This window comes from Haemaphysalis longicornis, unplaced genomic scaffold, assembly GCF_048455015.1.
Source record: "Haemaphysalis longicornis isolate Haplotype H1 unplaced genomic scaffold, Haemaphysalis longicornis Haplotype H1 scaffold_2, whole genome shotgun sequence".
NCBI classification, from domain to species: Eukaryota; Metazoa; Arthropoda; class Arachnida; order Ixodida; family Ixodidae; genus Haemaphysalis; species Haemaphysalis longicornis.
In genome coordinates, this window is record NW_027526295.1 from 14,765,017 (window position 1) to 14,784,764 (window position 19,748).

At 48.9% G+C, this 19,748-nt stretch overlaps 1 protein-coding gene across 6 annotated transcripts in view; it reads left to right on the forward strand.

Moving 5' to 3' along the window:
* LOC144168766 (DNA-dependent protein kinase catalytic subunit-like) overlaps positions 1-19,748 on the forward strand; it is a 477,503-nt gene that overhangs the window by 68,297 nt on the left and 389,458 nt on the right. For all 6 annotated transcript variants that reach the window (XM_077697734.1, XM_077697729.1, XM_077697730.1 and 3 more), the window contains exons 16-18: positions 1,273-1,407; positions 15,723-15,817; positions 15,897-15,980. In XM_077697734.1, coding sequence (XP_077553860.1) covers positions 1,273-1,407; positions 15,723-15,817; positions 15,897-15,980 — 314 coding nt within the window. The remainder of the gene's footprint in view (positions 1-1,272; positions 1,408-15,722; positions 15,818-15,896; positions 15,981-19,748) is intronic.

Sequence of the window (19,748 nt, forward strand, 5' to 3'; positions counted from 1 at the left end):
TAAGTTGCACCGGTAGATAAGACGCACCAGCAAAAATTTCAGAAAAAAACCGCGACTTATACACCGGAAAATACGGTAGTTGGTCATCGTTATATCCGACTGTTGTTATAAACGTATCGTTATAAGTGGGCTTGACTGTATTGCACCTAGTAGAATGAGCATGCTTCCACATTTAATTTGACACCGAGCGCTTTCGTGGTTTGGGATACCAGGTAGCTGGACGAACTCGATATTCACCTATTATCCCTACTCCACCTCCTTGGGATCTACGTATTAGATTATGAACCGGTGGTACCAGCTCATTGCCTGAAATTTCCGGTCGCAGCCACGTTCTGCTAACTGCAACTATGTGCAGGTCATGACTGAGTGGTGTATGCTCTCATTCAGTGATTTTGTTTAGCACACTTCTCACCTTACAGTTAATAAGCCTTAGCCTAATAAACACGGTATGCAAGGAAAAAAAAAAGAAGTAACGGGAACTGAGTTGTCTGTTTATTTTCGCTGCACCTGACACAACACTTGGTGATATTTGTCAGCTAATGCAAAGCGGTTCTGTTGTGGTCTTCAGCATGTGCACGGAAACGTGGTTTGTGCCAGGATATTTTAGCAGCAGCAGTGACTTCAAATGGGATGCAGCGTGGTTGCTTTTGTTCGCTGCCGATGTGCCAGGAAGGGGGGCACCACACCACCCAGCAGGGGAGCTGTGCACTGCCGCTTGTTGCTGGTGGGCGGTTGCAAGGAACGTCTCCATGGCATGCACTGTGTCGCATCGAAGCTACTCACGCCTTTCCTCTTTTCTTTTTCTTAAAGCAGTCATACAGACGCAAAAATCAGAGCGAATCTTTGTGCACATGCCTATAGTTCATCTCACAAGCTAGCTGCAGCACTGTGGAGGCTACATTGTTATCAATAGTGCGCCCACTGAGGGCGCCTAATCCGCCGTGAAGGGGGTTCTGAAAGGACACTCCCTTCTCCCCTCGGCAAGTGGCACCGCACGGCCCCGGCGCCTTTTGTCGCTTCCTTCGCGGTGAGTTAGGCGCCCTGAGGGGGACAACAATGTAGCCTCCACAGTGCTGCAGCTAGCTTGTGAGATGAACTATAGTTTGTACTGTACTTGCAACACAAGCTAAATACGCAGGGTCCAAGCTTCTTCTGATATTATCTTCCCCTCTGATATTTGCTGTCATACTGCTAGCACTGGAGCCAGAGGGTTTTTGAGTGTTCTTCCTGTGGGTTGCTTTGTCTAGCTTGTTTTTCTGCTGTTACTTGCAGGAGCTGAATGATCTCCAAGTCTCGCTTGAGGCACGACACGCATTTGTGGGAGATGTCTACGATGCCATGCTCAGTGCTGTGCTGTCAATGATCTCCAAACTGAACCTGTGTGTGAAGCGCACCAATGCTGACGCTGTGAGTGTTCCACACTTGCTCTGGTTTGCATGTAGTATTGACCAGATTACAAATACCTGGGTGTAATTCTCGCGCCTGATCTTTCATGGAACACCGATATTGACTAGATTACAAAGCAAGCAACACTCTAGTACTCCTATTACAGAGGGGGCATTAACCGTGGTTTCGCATAACCACCGTCATGAGAGTGAACCGCGGTTTCAGGGAACCACCACCTAGTTACTGTTACACCGCTTTTTGTTGCTCTCGGATAGAGGTGGTGGCGACATCTGGTGGTGGTCACCTCAGCTGCAAGCGTTCCCCTAAGCGTGTGTAGAGTGAAGCGTGTCTAGCGAATAGCAAATGAAATCATCCTTCAAGAAGCCTTTTTAAGCCAGTCAGTGATGCTACCGCTGCGCCAATTGCGCCAAACTGCACCCAAGTGCTCTGGCTGCTACATCCTGCTACATTTCCTCTGAATTTGGCGATTCTGCGCCCAACCTGTGCCCAAGGGTGTTTCAGAAACGAAACTAACTACTTGAAGTTCTCCACTGAAAGCGAAATCGTGGTGCACCTGTTTTCAGAATGCAATTCGAGCCAAGCCAAGGCAAACTGGCCCTTGTAGTGGTGACAGTGATGATGCGTTTTGCGCATGTAGGCCCACAGCGCCTCGTAGGCGCTGTGAAATATCCCCCCCTACCCAGGACTGTTAATTCCATGCAGTGCGCTTCGCACCTATTGGGTTCACGAGACCGGCTGCCGCCGTCGCGACCATCTGCCTCGCAGTCTTCGGGCTGCGATATGCGTCGTGATATGCGTGCTGTACTCGTGAAGCTCAGCAACAATGTCAGGCGTCGTGAAATATCCGTACTCGCTCGCCAGCATGCCCCAACAGTGTACGCGTCGACCGGGTGCCTGCGGAGTTGTCCTGGAATTAAAGTAGGCAAGAGATAAGGACTTAGGAGTTGTAGTTACAGTGGAATCTGGATGATACGATTCTGGGTGATACGAATTTCGGGATGAGACAAATTTCTGATAAGTCTCGGCGAAATTGCAATGCTTGAAATGGGAAAAGTTTCGGCTCTTATGAACGGACCTGCGGTGCCCGGCGGATGATAAGAACGAGTCGGCGAGGCGCCCGATTGCCGAGCGAGCAAGCTACGGCGACGTACGGACTCTCTGCCCTCTTTGTTGCTGTTTCTCCAGGAACGGCCAAGCTGTTGTCTGTGTGCGAAAATGCGCCGTGCGCTCCACAGGCACGCTGACGCTGCCACGAAACCACCCGCACGCTGCGCGGACTGCGGCCGGCGGCGGGAACATGGTGGCGGTTTCGGTCACGAAATGGTGCGGGACGCTCAAGAGACCGCTTCTAACCGCTCTTTAAAATGCCGCTCAAAGCACACACGAAGTTCCTTGTGTGTGAGCTAACAATGTGAACGAAAACGGTGCTATAAAACATCATCTGTGCCGCTAGTTAAAGCGCCCATGAAATGTCTGTTGGGGTGCTAAGCCCAAACATCTCCGGCGGAGCCAGCCGGCTGTCTCGAGCGCTTCGTAACTGCTGCCATGAGGCGCACGCCTTCCCAATGGCGGAAGTCGTCAGGCTCCTCCCACCGCCACGCGCGTCCCGCGCAATTTTTTGACCGGGGGCGCTGAATCGGCAACGCGGGCGTGAAAATATTGCGCGCACAACGCCGACGCGCACAAATCGCGTGCAAAAATGCCCCTGTAGTGAGTGAGCTTGGGCACCGCGAGTGAGGAGTGAGGAGATGAAAGTCCAGAAAGGACCGCTCGGCGACACAGAGGTTAAAAAAAAAAAAGCAGAAAAACGTCACGGATTTCGTCACGTGAAAGTAAGAAAAGAAATAATCGAAAACTTGTTTTAGTGCATTTTTGCTCTGTGTTGTTCACACGAATTTCAGATGATACGAATATTTTTCGCAATGCCGTGAGATTCGTATCATCGAGATTGTACTGTAAACAGACGAGAATTTACAAAGTGCAGGGGGGAGAAAATAGCATGCAAGGGCAAGAAACGGTGATATAGTTCGGGCCGCGCGCCGGCGAGTGAGTACGTCAATTTCACCACGCCTGACTTTGTTTCAGAGCTTAACGAGTACGGCAGGCATATGACGACGCCCGTCTTAGATTTCACGTAGAGTTCATAGAGGCATAGAATTCACATATGTGGAAATTGAAGGGGAAATGCGCGCATGTGGCCTCGCAGAGAGTTAACATGGTCTGAGGGTAGGGGGAGGGCTACCTTGTCTTTAACAGAGGCGTTTTGGTTGCTTGCAGCAAACATATCGTAAAGGGGCAAGGTTCAGCCTGGTGCTGCATGTTGGTTGCCAGAAATGTCTGCCCGCTGCCTTTGTAAACAATAGCGCTGCTATCGGTGGCTTGTCATTTTAGACCCTAACAACGGTGGCAGCGCTGACAGTGCTAAATAGTGATGCATGTGCAACACGGGGAGGAGCGTGGTGTTCAAGTATGCAGTCAAAGCCATGGCGCTACTGATGTTATTGGTCAGTGCTCCCACGATAGGCTTCCATAGTGCTCGATTTTACATAGCATGTTTGTTGTGATGAGCAATTTTTAGTTTGTTCATAGTATATCTGCTATTGTGTAAAAATGAGAGCTTTTTTTTTTTTATTTTTGTTGTGCAGACCGCTGCACAAAGTTCAATGCAGAGAAATGGGGACAAAAATCCATGTTCTGAGTTCTTTTAATTTTTTATTACCGTTGAAGGGTGTGCTTTTAGCGATTATCTATCAAGAATGCAATACATGTCTTAAAATTGCTTCTACCAACACCTGCTCCGAAAGCTGGTTTTGCTGCTCCGAAACGCATTTCGGCCTGCTCCAAAAGCTGCTCCAAAGCGGCCTAAGCCGGTAGGCGACAGAACAGAGCTGGCACGTTCTGTTCAGGTTGCCAGAGTTGCTTCGCCGTGCAGCCCACTTTCAAATTGCCGTCATAGCTGCCAAGAGACCGCAGCGTCGCGCGTGTCATTTCGCAGGGTCCTGCGTTTTCTCGACGTTCACTGGCAAGCTGTGTGTGTGAAATGCTGCGGACGCGGGAGCCGCCATTTTGTCAATTAGTGAGGCAGACCGACGTTAGCCAAGCAGGGTTTGCGCTCACAGCAGTTGCTACTGAAACTGCGGTTTCGCCAGTCGTGTAACAGCGGGAAACCGCAGTTACACACAACCACAGCGGATGCAGCTTGTGTAAATACTGCTATGCAAATAACCCTGCATGGCTACAAGGGAAACCAAACTAACTGCGTACACTCCACAACTTGAATTTGCGGTTGCCGTTGGGAACCCTCATTAAACGTATTTGAGGCCATCTCTTGGACCAGTCCAAAATCATGCTATTCACTTCATTTTCTGTGACTACACACGCGGCAGCATAACCCTGCTTGAAATAGCCTAAATAAACCCACCTCGCAACAATGACGCGGAAACTTTCTACATCAGCATTTCACATCTCCCGCCGTACCAATCACCCGTTCAAAGTATTCTTACCATTTGCGTGCACTAGCATGTACAAATACTCACCTCTTATTAGCAATAAACCTGTGAAACAATCTGCCTTGCCACATTGGTATAATCAGCAACTACGACGCATTTCGTGGTGCCCTATCAGATTTGTAAGTACCGTCAAAACCGGAATATAGGTCGACCCCTTAACTTGAAAATTGTAAAAATGGAAAAAAAGTTAAAAGTTTCAATAGCAGAAAAACACTCAGTGAAAACATTGAGGCTAAAATGTTTAGTTCTGTATAAATTTCGCAATACAAATGCTCAACGTTGTGAGGAAACCAATATTTGTTTTCATACTCATCACGAATGCTGCTCGAGTGGAAAGTGGCAAAGCGTTGCTGGCGTTACTGCGATTCCTCGGAACCTGAGCGTGACGACGAATGCTTGCTGCTCCCCATGTCCCGCAACACATTGTCCTCCGTGCCGTGCGTCGCGTTGCTTGCGCGTCACTTTCTAAATGATTTAGAAACTATTTCCTTGAGGACTGACTTCCACGCCAACGACCCCCTACCGCAAGCTGTTGAAAGCGGCGGTCGTTGCAGCCAGCCAGTGGGGGTCCTTGGGTTTTCGGCCATCATCCACTCATCGTAAAGTTTGCGCAGGCGATCCTTGAATGGCTATTTTAGTGTCACGTTCAGTGACTGCAGAAGTGAAGTCAGGCCTTTGGGAATGGCCACCAAGCCAGTTTTGCCATTGCGCAGGGCCCGCTTAATGTTGGCTGTGAGGTGGCCCCAAAATGAATCGTTGCTGGAAATGAATTGGGGCTGAATGGTCGCTGGAAAAGCGTACCAGGTCACTGGTTGCAAACAAGTCGGATCCATTCCAACATCAACTCATTCATGAAGCCCTTTTCGTTGCAGTGGACAATTACGTCACTAGGTCAGTCCTCCTTGGGTAAAGTCTTTCTCTTGAATAGGATGAAAGGGGGAGCTGTCTGCCATCAACATAACCATAAAGTGTGAGTCACGGGTGGGACAGCTGTGCCATTTGCGCCATGGAGCGCCAAACTTGTTTTTCAGCACCGTCCTGCGCTGCAGAGCCCGAACTGAGCCGCCAGACACGACTACCCTGGTGCCTGAAAACTTGTCTGGAGCATTGTGTTTCAATTTCAATGTGGTTATGGTTTCGGCTCCCTCAAGAATACATGAGAAGCTATGGAAGTGGACTTTTGCTTAGCTGTGAGGCCACAAGCACTGAGCTGTGACTTTGCATTTATTGGCGTCGCATTTGCACGGTTTCTTCTTGCCGGTGCCGGCCGCTGCGCCACAATCAATTGAAAATTACCAAAAAACAAAACAGAATAATATTCACGTGAAAAATTGTAGTTTATTGAAGGTGAACTTCTATGTAGTCCACCATTTTTGACGAGCTAGCTGCATGTATTGAACAAACAGTGTCTTGGACACTTTGCCCTCACTTGTTAACTCTTTCGTTACGGCGGAAAAACGGCCGATTTTAAGTGCTTCCACAAAACATTTTTTTTCTCTTGAGCTACTGGACACACGTAGCCTTGCTATGCATGAAATTGTAGCTTATAGATTGCTCTTCCAAACACAAAGCAGCAGTTTTGTTAAAGGTACCATTACTTACAGTTTATTCGTCAAGTAATCAGAAAAAAAGCTCCCAAGAAAAGTATACGAAAAACACAAATCGGCACTTTTACCGAGACTAAAAATTATTTCCGGTATTTTAAGATATACAAATTATTCCTACATTCCTTGGCTATGATTCAATATATAAATGAACAGTACACCAAGTTTTAGATTTTTGAGAGCCCGTCATCCTAGCGCAACTGACGGCTGTGCCATGCCGCGAGGGCACTCAAGGGTGAGTGAATCTCTGTAAAATGTGCATCCAAGTACCGTAGTTACCCGATTCTAACGCGCACTTTTTTTCCGGAAAAATAGGTTGAAAAATCACATGTGCGTTAGAATCGGATACGAAACCGAAACCGAAACAGCGGAAATTTCGTCCCACCCATCACCATCGCCATGTCAAGATGGCGCTAAAGCTTTTAGCAACGATTTTTCGGACTCAGGAAGCATAGGCGCCAAGGCTTTTCTATCGGCGTTCACACAAATCGTCAAATCGTTCCATTTGCGCGCTTGATAACAGCAATGGCAGCAGCGGCTCTCACGCGTTCAAAACGAGCGATCGGCTGAAGCGTGCGCCTCTGGAGAAGCTCGCGGGATGGGCATGTGAGGCGTGGGCAACGATCCCATCGACCATGGTTGAACGTTAGTTCAGAAGTGTGGCATCGTGAACGTGCTTGACGGCACCGAGGACGAGATGTTGTGGTTAGCGGAGAGCGACGAGGAGTGAGATGAGTGAGATTACTTCCGGAAATAAATCACCCGTTTCTCTCGTATTCGTTTTTCTTGCTCACACAGTTCCGTGCGCGTTACAATCGGAGGTGCAAGTTTCTTCGTTTTTTTGTCAGGAAAATCGGGTGTGCATTAGAATCGGGTAATTACGGTATACTCTTTTGTGTCCTCGCACAAAATCCTTATCAGTTCGGTGGTAAAAAACAAGAAAAAAAATCGAGCGCTCTCGACAAGTGTCGCACCTGAACCCTGCAGCGCTAACCTGACACGAGCACCAGGTTATCTTGAAGGTGATAGCGCGATACGACGCAGTGCATTTGGCAAAATATCCCGGCCGTACGTTCTCGAGACCCTAAACACAAAATCAAAACCGCAGTCATCAGATAAGAAGCATGTTTTGTTTATAAATACAGCGCGGAGTCGCAACAAAATTACCTGCCAGCGCTTGTTGAAGTGCGAGGCACCTGAACCGGAGCTTCGTCGTCCTAACTGAAACCTGAAGATCCCACATCATTGCTTGACCCCTCGCTGCTGCTGGAATCAGAAAAATCGACAGCAGGAGCTGCCGAAGTGCTTGCTACAGCAGTCCGACTGGTTCGGGGTCGGACTGCCCGGGTTCGGGGTCCGAACCGGATGCCATTTTTCCTCCTCCTCCCCTGTACCGTCGGTTCAAATTTCTCTTGCTCACCGCCACCACACGAGACACATAGACAAACGAAACCGAAATTGAAAGAGAATTTGCCAATGAACACACCAGATGGTGATAGTTGTCTGTGGTGCGCGGGTTTCAGATTTTGCGGCAGATTTAAAATCATCGGACGCCGGCTTCCGATTGCCTATGGCGTCGTCGTGAAAGAGTTAATTCGGTACACCTTTGTTGTGAGGCAATTGCTCATTTTCACCTGCGAACTTTAGGGTTAGCTTTGCTTATGTGGAGAATGGCCCAGCATTAATTATGCCTTCCAACACGTACGTTCACCGACTCTCGCAACCCCGTGACTGGCGAAGACAGAGCTATGTTCTGCTTCGCACGCACTGGAACCATTGTTTGATGGGAAAAATGCAAGCATTTTACGGAATGCCGCCGTGAGTTCGCTTAACACTGAGGGAGGCCTGTTGTCTGATCCCCTTTGACTCTGCACGTGAGGTTTGCCCTTGGAGTGGTGATTCCGCATATTGTAAATTTCCAGACATAGTGCGAGTTTCGTTCCTGGTTCAGGGTGGCTTCTAGGGCTGGGTAGAACGCCTAATGTAGTAGACAAATGGACTAAGCTTGATTGGCTGGGGGCCGCCACGGGCTGCTGAGCCCATCGGGTCTCTCACTAGCTCACCCAGAGTGGGATCTGGCACTAGCGTCGGCGTGATTTGGCGAAGTTCGGCGTGGCATGACCGGCAACGACTTTGTGGCTGCGCAAATGGAGTCTTTGTTTGAAAAATTGCTGCCAAAAGTGCCGCTGTTAGCAAATTTTATTTTGTATAAGACACTGTGCTGTGGGTCTTGTGTTGCGAAACAAGTTTGGGGTTACAAAGGGGGAAAAAAGCCTGTGGCTCACGCCGCCAGATCCCAGATATTTTTGTCAATTATTACATAACTGGGTGAGGTTTTCTTTGGTTTTTGTAATATTTAACTGAAAAAAATTATTTAGCTTGTCCTAAACTTTGTTCTTGCTCCCTCTCAATACAGTATCATTATCGTATGCTACGTGCTTTGGCAGGCGAAGCAGATGCAACATAGCGATGCAAGGGTGATGTAATCGCGTCGTATTTATTTGTTTTGTCCAAGTAGATACAAATAAACCTGGAGGCAAAGACTATTACCACAAGCAGCAAGTCTTCAAGCAGGTGGCAAATAAATACTGGCTTGTCGGGTCTCCATGTGTGTTGCCTCATTGCGCCTGCCCAAGGCAGTGCATCCTTCAAGGGGTAAGTACACGCACCAACGGCGACGAGGGACACGAAAATCGTAACTGAACGGGTGCAGAAAATGAATAGTATGGGCTGGCGTAGCTTATTTAGTGGCTCTAGGGCGGGCGACGGCATCAAGCGGTATAAATATATACACAGGCCGCCGAGGCTTTGCTCGATTTTTGCCAGCCAGAAGCAGCCAACAAGCGAGTGGCAGTGATGATGCAATGAACTGTAGCGACGAGCGATGACGACGGAGGATATTGGCGGCAGTGTATTAATTTTTTTCACTAGTTGCTGTCGCCCAGTACACTCTGCTGTTGTCTATTTTTAGTTGCGTTTTCCGCGTCGCTTGTCGCTGTCGCTGCATGTGGTCACCCCTTCATCTTAAGAAACTCGCCGCTAACGTGAGCACATGCGCGTTAAGTGCTAATCATGCAGTTACTTAGACATATCTGTGATAGCCATTGAATGCGAGAAAGTGGCATCCCGAAAACGGAAAAGCATTCCAAAAACAACTAACAAGCTCTTCAGAGCCGAGAAGCCTAATCCATAGCCCTTTGTACTAGCCACTTGCTGCCAATCCGATTCCTACAGTACCCACAATTCCCATGGCGGCGTGGGATCTCTAGGTGATATTGAGAAACTCTATGGCTGAGCCGGCCCCCTGCCAGACGGCCTTTGTGGCTGCTCTAAGCCTGCTCCGAAACAAAAGGCAGTTTTTGCCTTCTCCCAGGACTGCTCCCGTGGTCAGCAGTGCCATTTGCACCACGCCCCTTTTTGGCAACAGGGGCGTTGGATGGCGCATCGAAGCAGGTGGGGGTCTCGTCAGTGTTGCCCGGCAAGATCTCTCCCATCGTGTGGCCATGTTCTTCGCGCAGGTCAATTACGCACCACTGAGATTCGAGAAGTGCATGCTCGAATTCCTCCGGCAGTTTTTGGCAAATGGGGGTCTGCTGTTGTGGTGCGGAGCCCGTTCGCTTCATGAAGCCCCGCACCCACGATGGTGGGCCCCTGAAGGGGCCACGAAGGCAAAATACAAGCTTGTTTTATGCGAAATATTTCCTGGCCCGTAGCGCCCCCAGGGCTTGTCCGGATGCAAACGATCTTTTATTCACTGAGAAAATAATCAATTGAAGTTAAACTTTTGCTTTTCCCGCTAAATTGCTTGTTTTTGTGGTCTGCAATGACATCACAGGTAGGTACCGACTGCTCTGCAGCCGATTGCGAGGCCTTGTTTGCCGTTAGTGAACCTAGGTAGATGGTGCCACCATACCATGGCAAGCCGTTTTCTGCCTTTGGTTTGTTCTTGACCGTATTTAAACCTGGCTAGTTCTTGTTCAAGGTGTTGTGCCACCAAATTTGTTGCTTGTGCATTTTTTGTTGCAAACGTTTTATGTTTCGTTAGAAAGCATGATACATGCTCTCACATGCACATATTCTGAGTAAAAAAATTATTATCGCACGATTCATGTGAACAGGATTCGGTTTCGGTTTCTGGGCGCCGATTCAAGCAGTGACGTCACAGTGTTGCGAGGGCGCTCTGCCACGTGTGTCTACCATGCGGCGCTGCGGTGCGCTGCGACTTTACTGCGGCGTCTGCTCCCCCACATACGTGCTTCACCACGGAAGTAAACCCGCCGACTCGTCACGTCAAGTCGTGACAGCTCCGACACGGATTCTTTGTCTGCATCCTCGGATGCAGACAAATGAAAACCATGGATATCCAAACAATAAAAATGCTAAAAAAAAAAAAAAAAAGTTGCCCCCGCCGCGAATCGAACCAGCAACGTTGACTGGGCAGGCGCAACGCGTGAGACCACTGAGCCACCGAACGAACCGTTTCGCAATGCGATATAGCCGGTGTACTAGATGGAGGCCCATCCTTGGAGCTGTACGTCGGTGTTTACTAGCTAGTTTACAGAATTCCTGACTAGTAAACTCAAATTTCTTAAATAGCGCTTGCGCAGCAAGGTTCCGCGAAGCCCCCGCAACAGCTTATCGCCGTCAACTCTGCTCTTTTGCGAAAGTGCTCGCAAAAATAAGTGTGCCCGGCTGCGACTGCGATTTTGTACTGAAGGGATAGTGCTTGCTGTACTTTGGTTTTACGTTTTACGTTAAGGGGGCAGTTGGGTCTTTGGGGCCGAAAAACGGTCAAAAAAAGCGTTTTCTCAAAAATTGCATTTTTGGCCTCCACGGCCATTTTTCTATCAGTCTGTAAATTTCCTCATCAAAAGACACCATATTTTGTTGTTATTATATTATAATAGTATTTTAAAGTGCACTCTACAGCTCAGTTAGTGCAGAATGCGATGGTGAAACGGCCCTTTTCTTGCAATGCAAAGCTAGCATTTCATCCTCAGATATCTTGGCACCCAGAGCAGGTACCACTTCAATTTTTTTTGGTTCTGATACCGAAATGTGTGGAGAATACAATGTTGGAAACAAATTTTTCAAATGGAGGCTTTGGAAAGTTATTATTGTGTTCACTTGGCACCACCTGCGAGCCATTTCTGGCAGAGCGCGGGAGAAGCAAGTTCCCTGTGTTGTAAAACGGCCAAAAATAGCTGAATCAAAAAAGTGCTTCCTATGTTGTATTCTTTAGTCATTTGTCTGCCTAGCCACGTGGTAATTGCCATTCTGTATGGAGTGGTTATTTTGTATCTGTGACCCAAAATAATGGCAATTAATCATTAATTAACTCAAAATATAATCAACTTACAAAAAATCTAATGGCAGATTCGAAATCAGCTCAAAAAACTCTATAACACGGTGCAGTTTCATCAAAATTGGTTGGTAAATAAAAAAAATAGCTCTGAGACCAGTCTGCCCCCTTAAAAATCTTTGCCGATACTGATCTCTTATTACCCAAATTACCCTACGTAACTCTCCTTCTGCACAAAACTGACCTTATATTTTCTACAGGCGAGCCGATCGCACACGCATTCCGGGGTAGCGGTGTCGCCGAAGAGCACGGCCGAAGCTTTGAACGCCAAAATACGGATCGCATTAGCACTAGTGTTGAGTTGTATGGGCTTCATGGAACTTACTGAGTTTATTACACTCCAGAAACTAACAAAATAGAGCCGCGTTCGTTGCGGCACGAATGTTGTCGGGGTGCAGTTTTTGCTTCTCGGTCGATTCCCGACGACGCGTCGGGCGACCAGTCAGGCGATCGGTTTCGTTGGTGCTTCGGTCGCGAGTCAGTCACACTAAGGCGACTTTCCATCGGATGACGTGTTTGTGTCGCCGTCGGCATAGTGTGACAACGCGGTCTGGCAATTCGGCAGTTGGCCGATAGTTCGACTCGTCGGCGTCGCGTCGTCGTCGCCGTCGTGTCGGCATAGTGTGTCTGATACGACCAAGCGACTAAACAAACTGTGTTAACTGGAGTTCACGTTGACGTCGCTCGAGTCGCTAACGTTGTATGACGTCACAAACTTTGTTATGCTGGCAATTGACTGACGTCATGGTTAGTGGCGCTAGCGATGGGTCCCGATTTCGAGAAGAGCATTTAGGTAATTTTTAGAAGTGAATTGAAATATATATTAAGCGCTTGCTGTACCCAGCACTTCGTGTTGAGGGTCGTTGCATGCAGAGGAAGCTTACAACAGGCTTTTTACAGAGTTAAAATTTGGTGGCACAACACCTTTCAGGCAGAAAATAATCCTTTCGTGAAACGTAGTGTTCGCTTGACAAATATGGTCACGTAAGACGCTGTTGCTTGTTTCAATCGGCCAGTGTCGTTGGAGACAACCCCAAAGCCCCGCAGTCCTGTGCAGCTGTCACGCAGTACAAACAGCAGTATACATCAGTACTTCTATGTTTACGTGTGCTTTTGTAACTTCCACTGTTTGTCCCACCATTCTGACTGCTTTAAAAACAATGTGCCCTAAAAATTTAAGCGCAAATAGCTCGTTCAGCAAGCTCATAAGCTCAGCCTAATTTGCGTTAGCTTTTGCTGCTTGTCCGGTAGAGCTGTCGCAGAGCTGTCCCGTATGACATCGTAGGTTCTGTTGCGGGAAATGAGTGAGTGGGTCGCATGGCCATTCCCTTCTTTCCTAATTATGTAGCTTACCTGAGCGAAGTGTGCACTAAATGTTGGAGTGCGATTCTAACGAGGCGACCTTTCGAATGAGCCCAACTTGTGTTTTGCCTTCAGGGCCCCTTTAAACTGCTCCCTCGACAGTCTGGAGGCACGTGTGAGCGCAACTGCTTTGGCCCGGATACATTCGGATGTCGCTGGTAGCGACCTGGCACGCAGCTCCCGGGCAAACTCGGCAGCCTTGCCGATGTGCCGTAGTCCGCCCACGATACAGCATCTTTTTCAAATTGCCGCACGATGCGAGGCATTGCTTTTGGCTTCGCCAATAGCGCACACTTTTCTCTGACACGCCGAACTCCCGTTGCACCACCAAGTGGCTGTGTTCTTGCGCGTACAAGATCGCATCCTTTTTAAAGGCTGCACTAAAGTGTCGTCGACTCCCACTCGTTATCTTTTGCGAGGCAGTAATATTCGAAATAACCAGTAGCCACTGTATGCTTACATTACGAGAGGCAACCATACAACAGACCAATGCCTCCTGGAAAAGTGTGCCTGGAACGGGAGCTGCGAACTCGCTGCCCCACCCTCCAAGTTTTCTCTCCCCCTCCGGTACAAAGGCCTCTGGCAGTCGCTCCTTGCAAGCACGCTGGACCATGGCCGGCGGGAGCAGAGCGGCCAGTTTCTCGCAAGCAGACGACACTTGCCAGCCGCTGCTATATGCAGACGATTACACTCAAGTGGTTTCTTTATCGCTGTTGCGAGGTAAATTTCAAAAAAGTTCACTTTCCTGAAGCTCGTTTTTTTAACGGGAAACGAAGTTAATGCAAGTGGTAGTAATGTCGTCTGCTTAGCGCACCAGCTTTGCGTTTGCTTGCGTGATATTTCTGGCCGTCTGTTATTGGAGAGCCAGGGTTCCCTTCCATTTGAACAGTATTGCGGTGCTGTTGTGTACCAGGCTGCTCGTTGAGTTGCCGGCAGAAGCAAGCGGAGATGTCCTTCCAAGAAGTGCCCGCCGATACCTTATTGCGGGAGAAGTGGCTGCACGATTGACATTACGAGACGCCTTTTCTGGCACCGCCATCGAGGAGCACCCTGCTGTAGCCTGCACTGTCTTACCACTGACTTCAAGGAGGACTTCAAGAGGCGGTTACTCCAGCCCGGTGTACTGCGTGTGTTTGGCGAACCAGCGCAGAACAAAACGTTGAGGACACGACAGCGGCCAGTGTGTCTGCAAGCACGACAGTGCCAGCTGTGCCCGACAGGCCGGTCCTTCCACAATGCCGAAAACATGACCCCGGCAGATGTGTCCGCAAGCCAGTGCCAACTGCATTGGGTGTACTGGTGACGGCCCTTCCTCACCCGTAAGCACTTGAGGCACAACGCAAAAGCCCTCAAGCACTTCCTTGTCTCACGGACTACTAGAGCGTGCAAATGAAGGGTCAGCCAGTTCTCGGATAAATGACGACAGCATGCCGACAAACAATGTCGTCCAAATGGAAATGGATGTAACAGCTGCCGGTACATTCAATGCGACACAAACGGGAATGCTGTATGCCAGGCGATCGCTCAAGACCCAGACACCATGGCCCGTCGACTTGCTTCGTCCACCGCAAGCGATGGTGTGACAGAGAGCGGGCACTGAAAGCAATAAATAAGACTGAGTAGGACAGTGTAAGAACTACTTAGGCTAAAAGAAGCCGCGCACGTTGGTGTGTTCGTAGCAGCAATGTCCGTGAAGGTAAACGAAACGTCTACGATTGGATCAAGGCGTGGGGGGGCGTAGGCCGAGATAGGCACGGTCAAAGCGTCGAAGTGCCTCCAGTTTGCCGAGAGGTGACCAGCGCGGGGTGGCGTGGGCACCGGCAGGAAATCGCGCTTTCTGCCGGCTGCCAGCAGACGGTGCGGAGGCCAGCTGCTCCTGGCTACCCCATTGGCTGCGCCGATGGTGTGACGTAACCAAGCGGTGCGATGGCGAGCGCTCTCGCACGGCGCCTGGTCACAACACGCGGCAGGGCGACGTTCCAGGCATAGTATCTCTAGGAAGCATTGAACAAACAAAAAAACACGATGGCGGCTTTAACTTGCCAGCCACCCTGTTGCGAGACTGAAGCAGTTTTTCCTCCAATATGAGTCTAAGGTCGACTTTTCGTGTTTCATTTAAAAAAAAAGTTTGTCCTATACTCTGGTTTTTACGGTACTTTCCGCAACCACCACTGTTATGTTTAAGTGTGCCATTTAGTAGCACCTAGGCTTTTTTCCTCTCTCTTTAATTTTGCATTGCGCTGTTTATATAATATTTTTTTCGTCAATATGCTTCCCTAGCGTGTGTACTCTGGATGTACAATTGGGTGAGAATATTTTGTGCCACTTTTACAGTGTGCTACAGAACGTTTTTCTTTTTGTTTTGTTTATTTTGACCTGTTCACCCCTTTGTGGCGCCCCCGAGGGTACTTTCCATAATGATAATAGTGAAAAAACAGACGAGATGGAATGGCTGTTGGGTCTCTCTGTTGCCGTCAGGAGACTGCAGCTGACATGTCAGACCCCACGTGCGGAGTGGATGCCGAGTGCCCCAAGGACTTCAATATCTTCATCAACTTGGTGGACTTCTTCAGGTGATATACGCTCTTGTAAATCTGCCCTGGGCTTGCTTAGGATGTTGCTCATACTTGCGCCGTTACTGCGTTTTTGCAGGGACAATTTCCTTGGAGGACATTTTGAATTCTTCCCCAAGTGGGCCTTTGTCCTAATAAGGAAGTTTGTGGAGTACTCAACACGGTAAGCACTGCCATGCAGGAACATTCAGCATGTCTTGGTGAAGGGGCGCCTATGATACCATTTGTTTCCAAGTATTCAGGGCAGGTTGTTGGTGTATACAGTTAAACCTGGTTATAACCAGATGGTCTGTAACGAAATAATGGATATAACAATCAAATTGTAACTCCACTTGGAAGTCCTTGTAGGAACCCATGTATTTAAAACTTTGTTTTATTGAGGTTATGTGCGCCCCTTACATGCTATAACAAACAAATTTTGTTACGATATAGAATTTTGAGCCAATTTTATGGCAGTGCGCAACGTGGATCTGAGACTGTGCACAGGGAAACAACTGTGTTTAGCAGTTCACAACTTCCGCCATGCGTCTGCTGCGCCTGCGAAGCCGTTCCTGCCTTCCTCTCGCTGCAAACAGCGCACAGCCAATGCACGCAGCATGCACGGCGGTCACCTGCGACTGTTGTCACTCGCCGATGAGCACTGCGGGAGCTGCATTGGTGAAGCTGTGTGCACATGATTCATTTGGAGCCTGATCTTTTATTGTGCTGCACACGTGATTCAAGCAGCATGAATGTGCCAGGTGGGAAGGCAAAGCAGAAGGGCAGGTTGTCGCATCCGACACGAAGCTGTGTGGACCATTTCTCGCATCGAAAGCAATGTCCAATTACGGACTCCTTTGCTGCAAAGTCTGTTTTGAATACGAGTTATTGTGAGCTGCAATGGATTAGGTGCGTGACTTTTCCTTTTTATCTTGGGATACGGTTATTTTGTTGTGTACCACCATGCGGCGACATCCAATTTCGCCCGCTATTTGCTATGGCTATAACGAAAAAATTGGTTGTAATGAGCAAATCATGGCACCCCTTCAATTTCGTTACGGGGGGGGGAGAAAAAGTTGGCAGAATTCGTTTGGTGGTAAAGTGCACCATGTTTTCATTTGTCTGTGCAAAAAAGCTCCACTCGCAGTCGATAGCCTTGTCCTGCAGTCGATTGGCTGGTACCGTACGGTCTTCTTGGAAACAGCAAGCTAACGCTGGGCCATCGTGTTTCCCGGCATGTTCGCCACACGTCTCAGGCTAGAGGCGGCAGCGCAAGCAGCAACAAGAGGGAGGAACTAGCTAAAGGCGGGAAAAAAAGCTGCTTGGCAAGAATGCGGTTTGGAGGGGCCATCTAGCAGGTGCAATGCTGTGCTTGCCCAGTTCTGAGCGCACATTTTTCTTGGGAAAATATGTCTTAAGTTGTCGTGCACGTTAGAATTGGGTGCAAAGCGAGAGTGCCCATAGCTGCCCGTTGTCATCAGCATAATGTGCTGGTGGCAGCTCACTTGTTGCTAGCAGCCACAGCAGCACGCATCATCGTTGCTTTCTGTGCCTCAAGAGCCGTTTGCAACGGGGGGCTGCTACTGTTCCGCCTGTGGGCCATCTTGGCTGAGAACGGACGTGTCGAAGACGCCTGGTGTTTGCTGCGAGCGTAGCGTTAGCCTAAACTTGTTCCACTTGTGAGGATTGTTCTGGAGTGCTAGAGCCCTGTGTTTGCAACTGGCGTCTGCTGTCAACCAGAGGCAGCCCGTGGGTGGGGAGATGGATATCACGGGGCAACTGTGGGTGGATTGCACGCCCATGTGACCACCAAGGGGTTGAGGAGGCCCCTGAATAGGGAGGAAGACCCGTGTGCCAGAGCCAGCTGATTTCTGTCGCTGTGACATAGCAAGGCATGTCAGCTTGGACAGTGCCAGCCAGACGTGTGGTGTCCCCGCCAGATGGGTGGGCCTGGCAAAAAGGAGGCACAAGTGAGCGCAGGGCTCTGTTCAAAACGCTCCCCGTGTCTGTGCTGTAGTGTGTGCCGACGAAAAGTTTGGATGGGGGGAGAGAGGGAGGAAACTTTCAGTGTGCTCGAAACTATGAGTGGAACCGTAGTCCAGAAACCCGTGACTGGTGTAAGAGCCCTGGTGCTGGCGTGGCGGGGCTCCGCTTCGGGCTTGTTTTGGGTGCTTTCAAGGTTTAGACCTCTCAACTGCAGCCACTGGATGTATGCATCCAGAGCAGAGGTTTGATTTTGGGGGGCTGGGGTGGGGTTGTCGAAAGCCTCCTCGGGGGCTCTTCTGGGGCAGTTGGGGGTGTGTGTATATATTGGGCCCGAGAACATACCGTGGCGCCACCTACACTTGTTGGACACCGGGTCGGGTTGTCGTCTGCTACAACCCATTTCCTGTGCGTATGCGGCCGCGTGTTTTTGTGTGTGTGTGTCTGTGTCTGTGGCCACCATACCCCCTCCCCCTCCCCCGCTTCTTGTGGATTTGATGCAAATTACCAAAAAAAGTTGTCTGCAACCCGAATAATCCGGGCGAACAATCAGCGACTCGCTTTTTCCCGGTGACACCGCCGCGCCCCACAGCTCGTACGCTGCCAGCTAACGCCAAGGACGATGCAACTGATGCCAAGAAAAGTACACTGTAAATTCATCATGAAATACTTGCGACGTGACATGTACGAGACTGTGTGTGCAAGGAAACAACTTGTAACAGCAACGGAAGCGTGTCGTTCACTTGTGATCTCACTGCGCCTACTGCTCGCCTTGCCTGGTAAATGAATGACTGCGTGAGAACGGTGATCGAATTGCTTCGCCGCGCATACTTAAAAGTACTGCTATGATGCGCAGTTTGGCTTAAGGGGGAGGCTGGTCTTAGACAAACTTTTTTATTTTTCAAGCTATTGAAATGAAAACTTCCAAACAGATGTATTTCAGCATTCTGATTTCAAATATCAATTTAGATTTTGGATATCGCAAGTAGTTCTAATTTCATACAGATTTCATTGTTAAAAGCCTATCCCCAGTTAAAAAAAAAAATCTGCTCTAATGATGCTTCTAAACTGCACTTCATTGCATTGCTCAGCAACCAGGGAGTGCAATAAAAGTATTCCCGAACTCCTAGCCTTCCTACAACCAATTGTATGGGGGTTCAAACTTCGTTGTTTGAACAAACTTCGTTGTATGAGGGTTCAAACTTTGTGGTTTGAACCCCCATACAGTTGGTTGTAGGAAGGCTAGGAGCATGGGAATACTTTTATTGCACTCCCTGGTTGCTAAGCAATGCAATGAAGTGCAGTTTAGAAGCATCATTAAAGCAGATTTTTTTTTTAATTGGGGATAGGCTTTTAACAATGAAATCTGTATGAAATTAGAACTACTTGCGATATCCAAAATCTAAATTGATATTTGAAATCAGAATGCTGAAATACATCTGTTTGGAAGTTTTCATCTCAATAGCTTGAAAAATAAAAAAGTTTTGTCTAAGACCAGCCTCCCCCCTTAAGCAGTGTCTATTACCACCACAATGTTTTTCATAGTTATTCCCGGATTTGATTAAAGGGATCCTGCAGCACTTACCATCGACTACTCGGAATGTATTTTGGGGTAAAGTCTATTGTCCCAGCAATCTCCTCCCGCAAGAATTATGAAAATCCGTTCACTATCACCGAAACTGCGTGCGATGAGAAATCGCGCATTAATGTTCCCTCTCAACTCAACCGCGGACAACGCGATGAAAGCTGTGCGCTTTCTCCCGGAGAGGGGGGCGGCGCGCGGCGTTCTGTTCGGCGGCCTTCGATATGTCACAGGCAGGGGAGTTTCGTCCCTTTCCCCGCAACGTAGACGGGTCTATTTCCAGTCTGGTGCCACAAAAAAGCAGGCATGGTGGCCTGCTTGCAAGCAAGCGCTCAGGCTGGTAGGGCGTTTTTGGATCAATAAATGTTTGTTGTCGAGTGGGCTCGT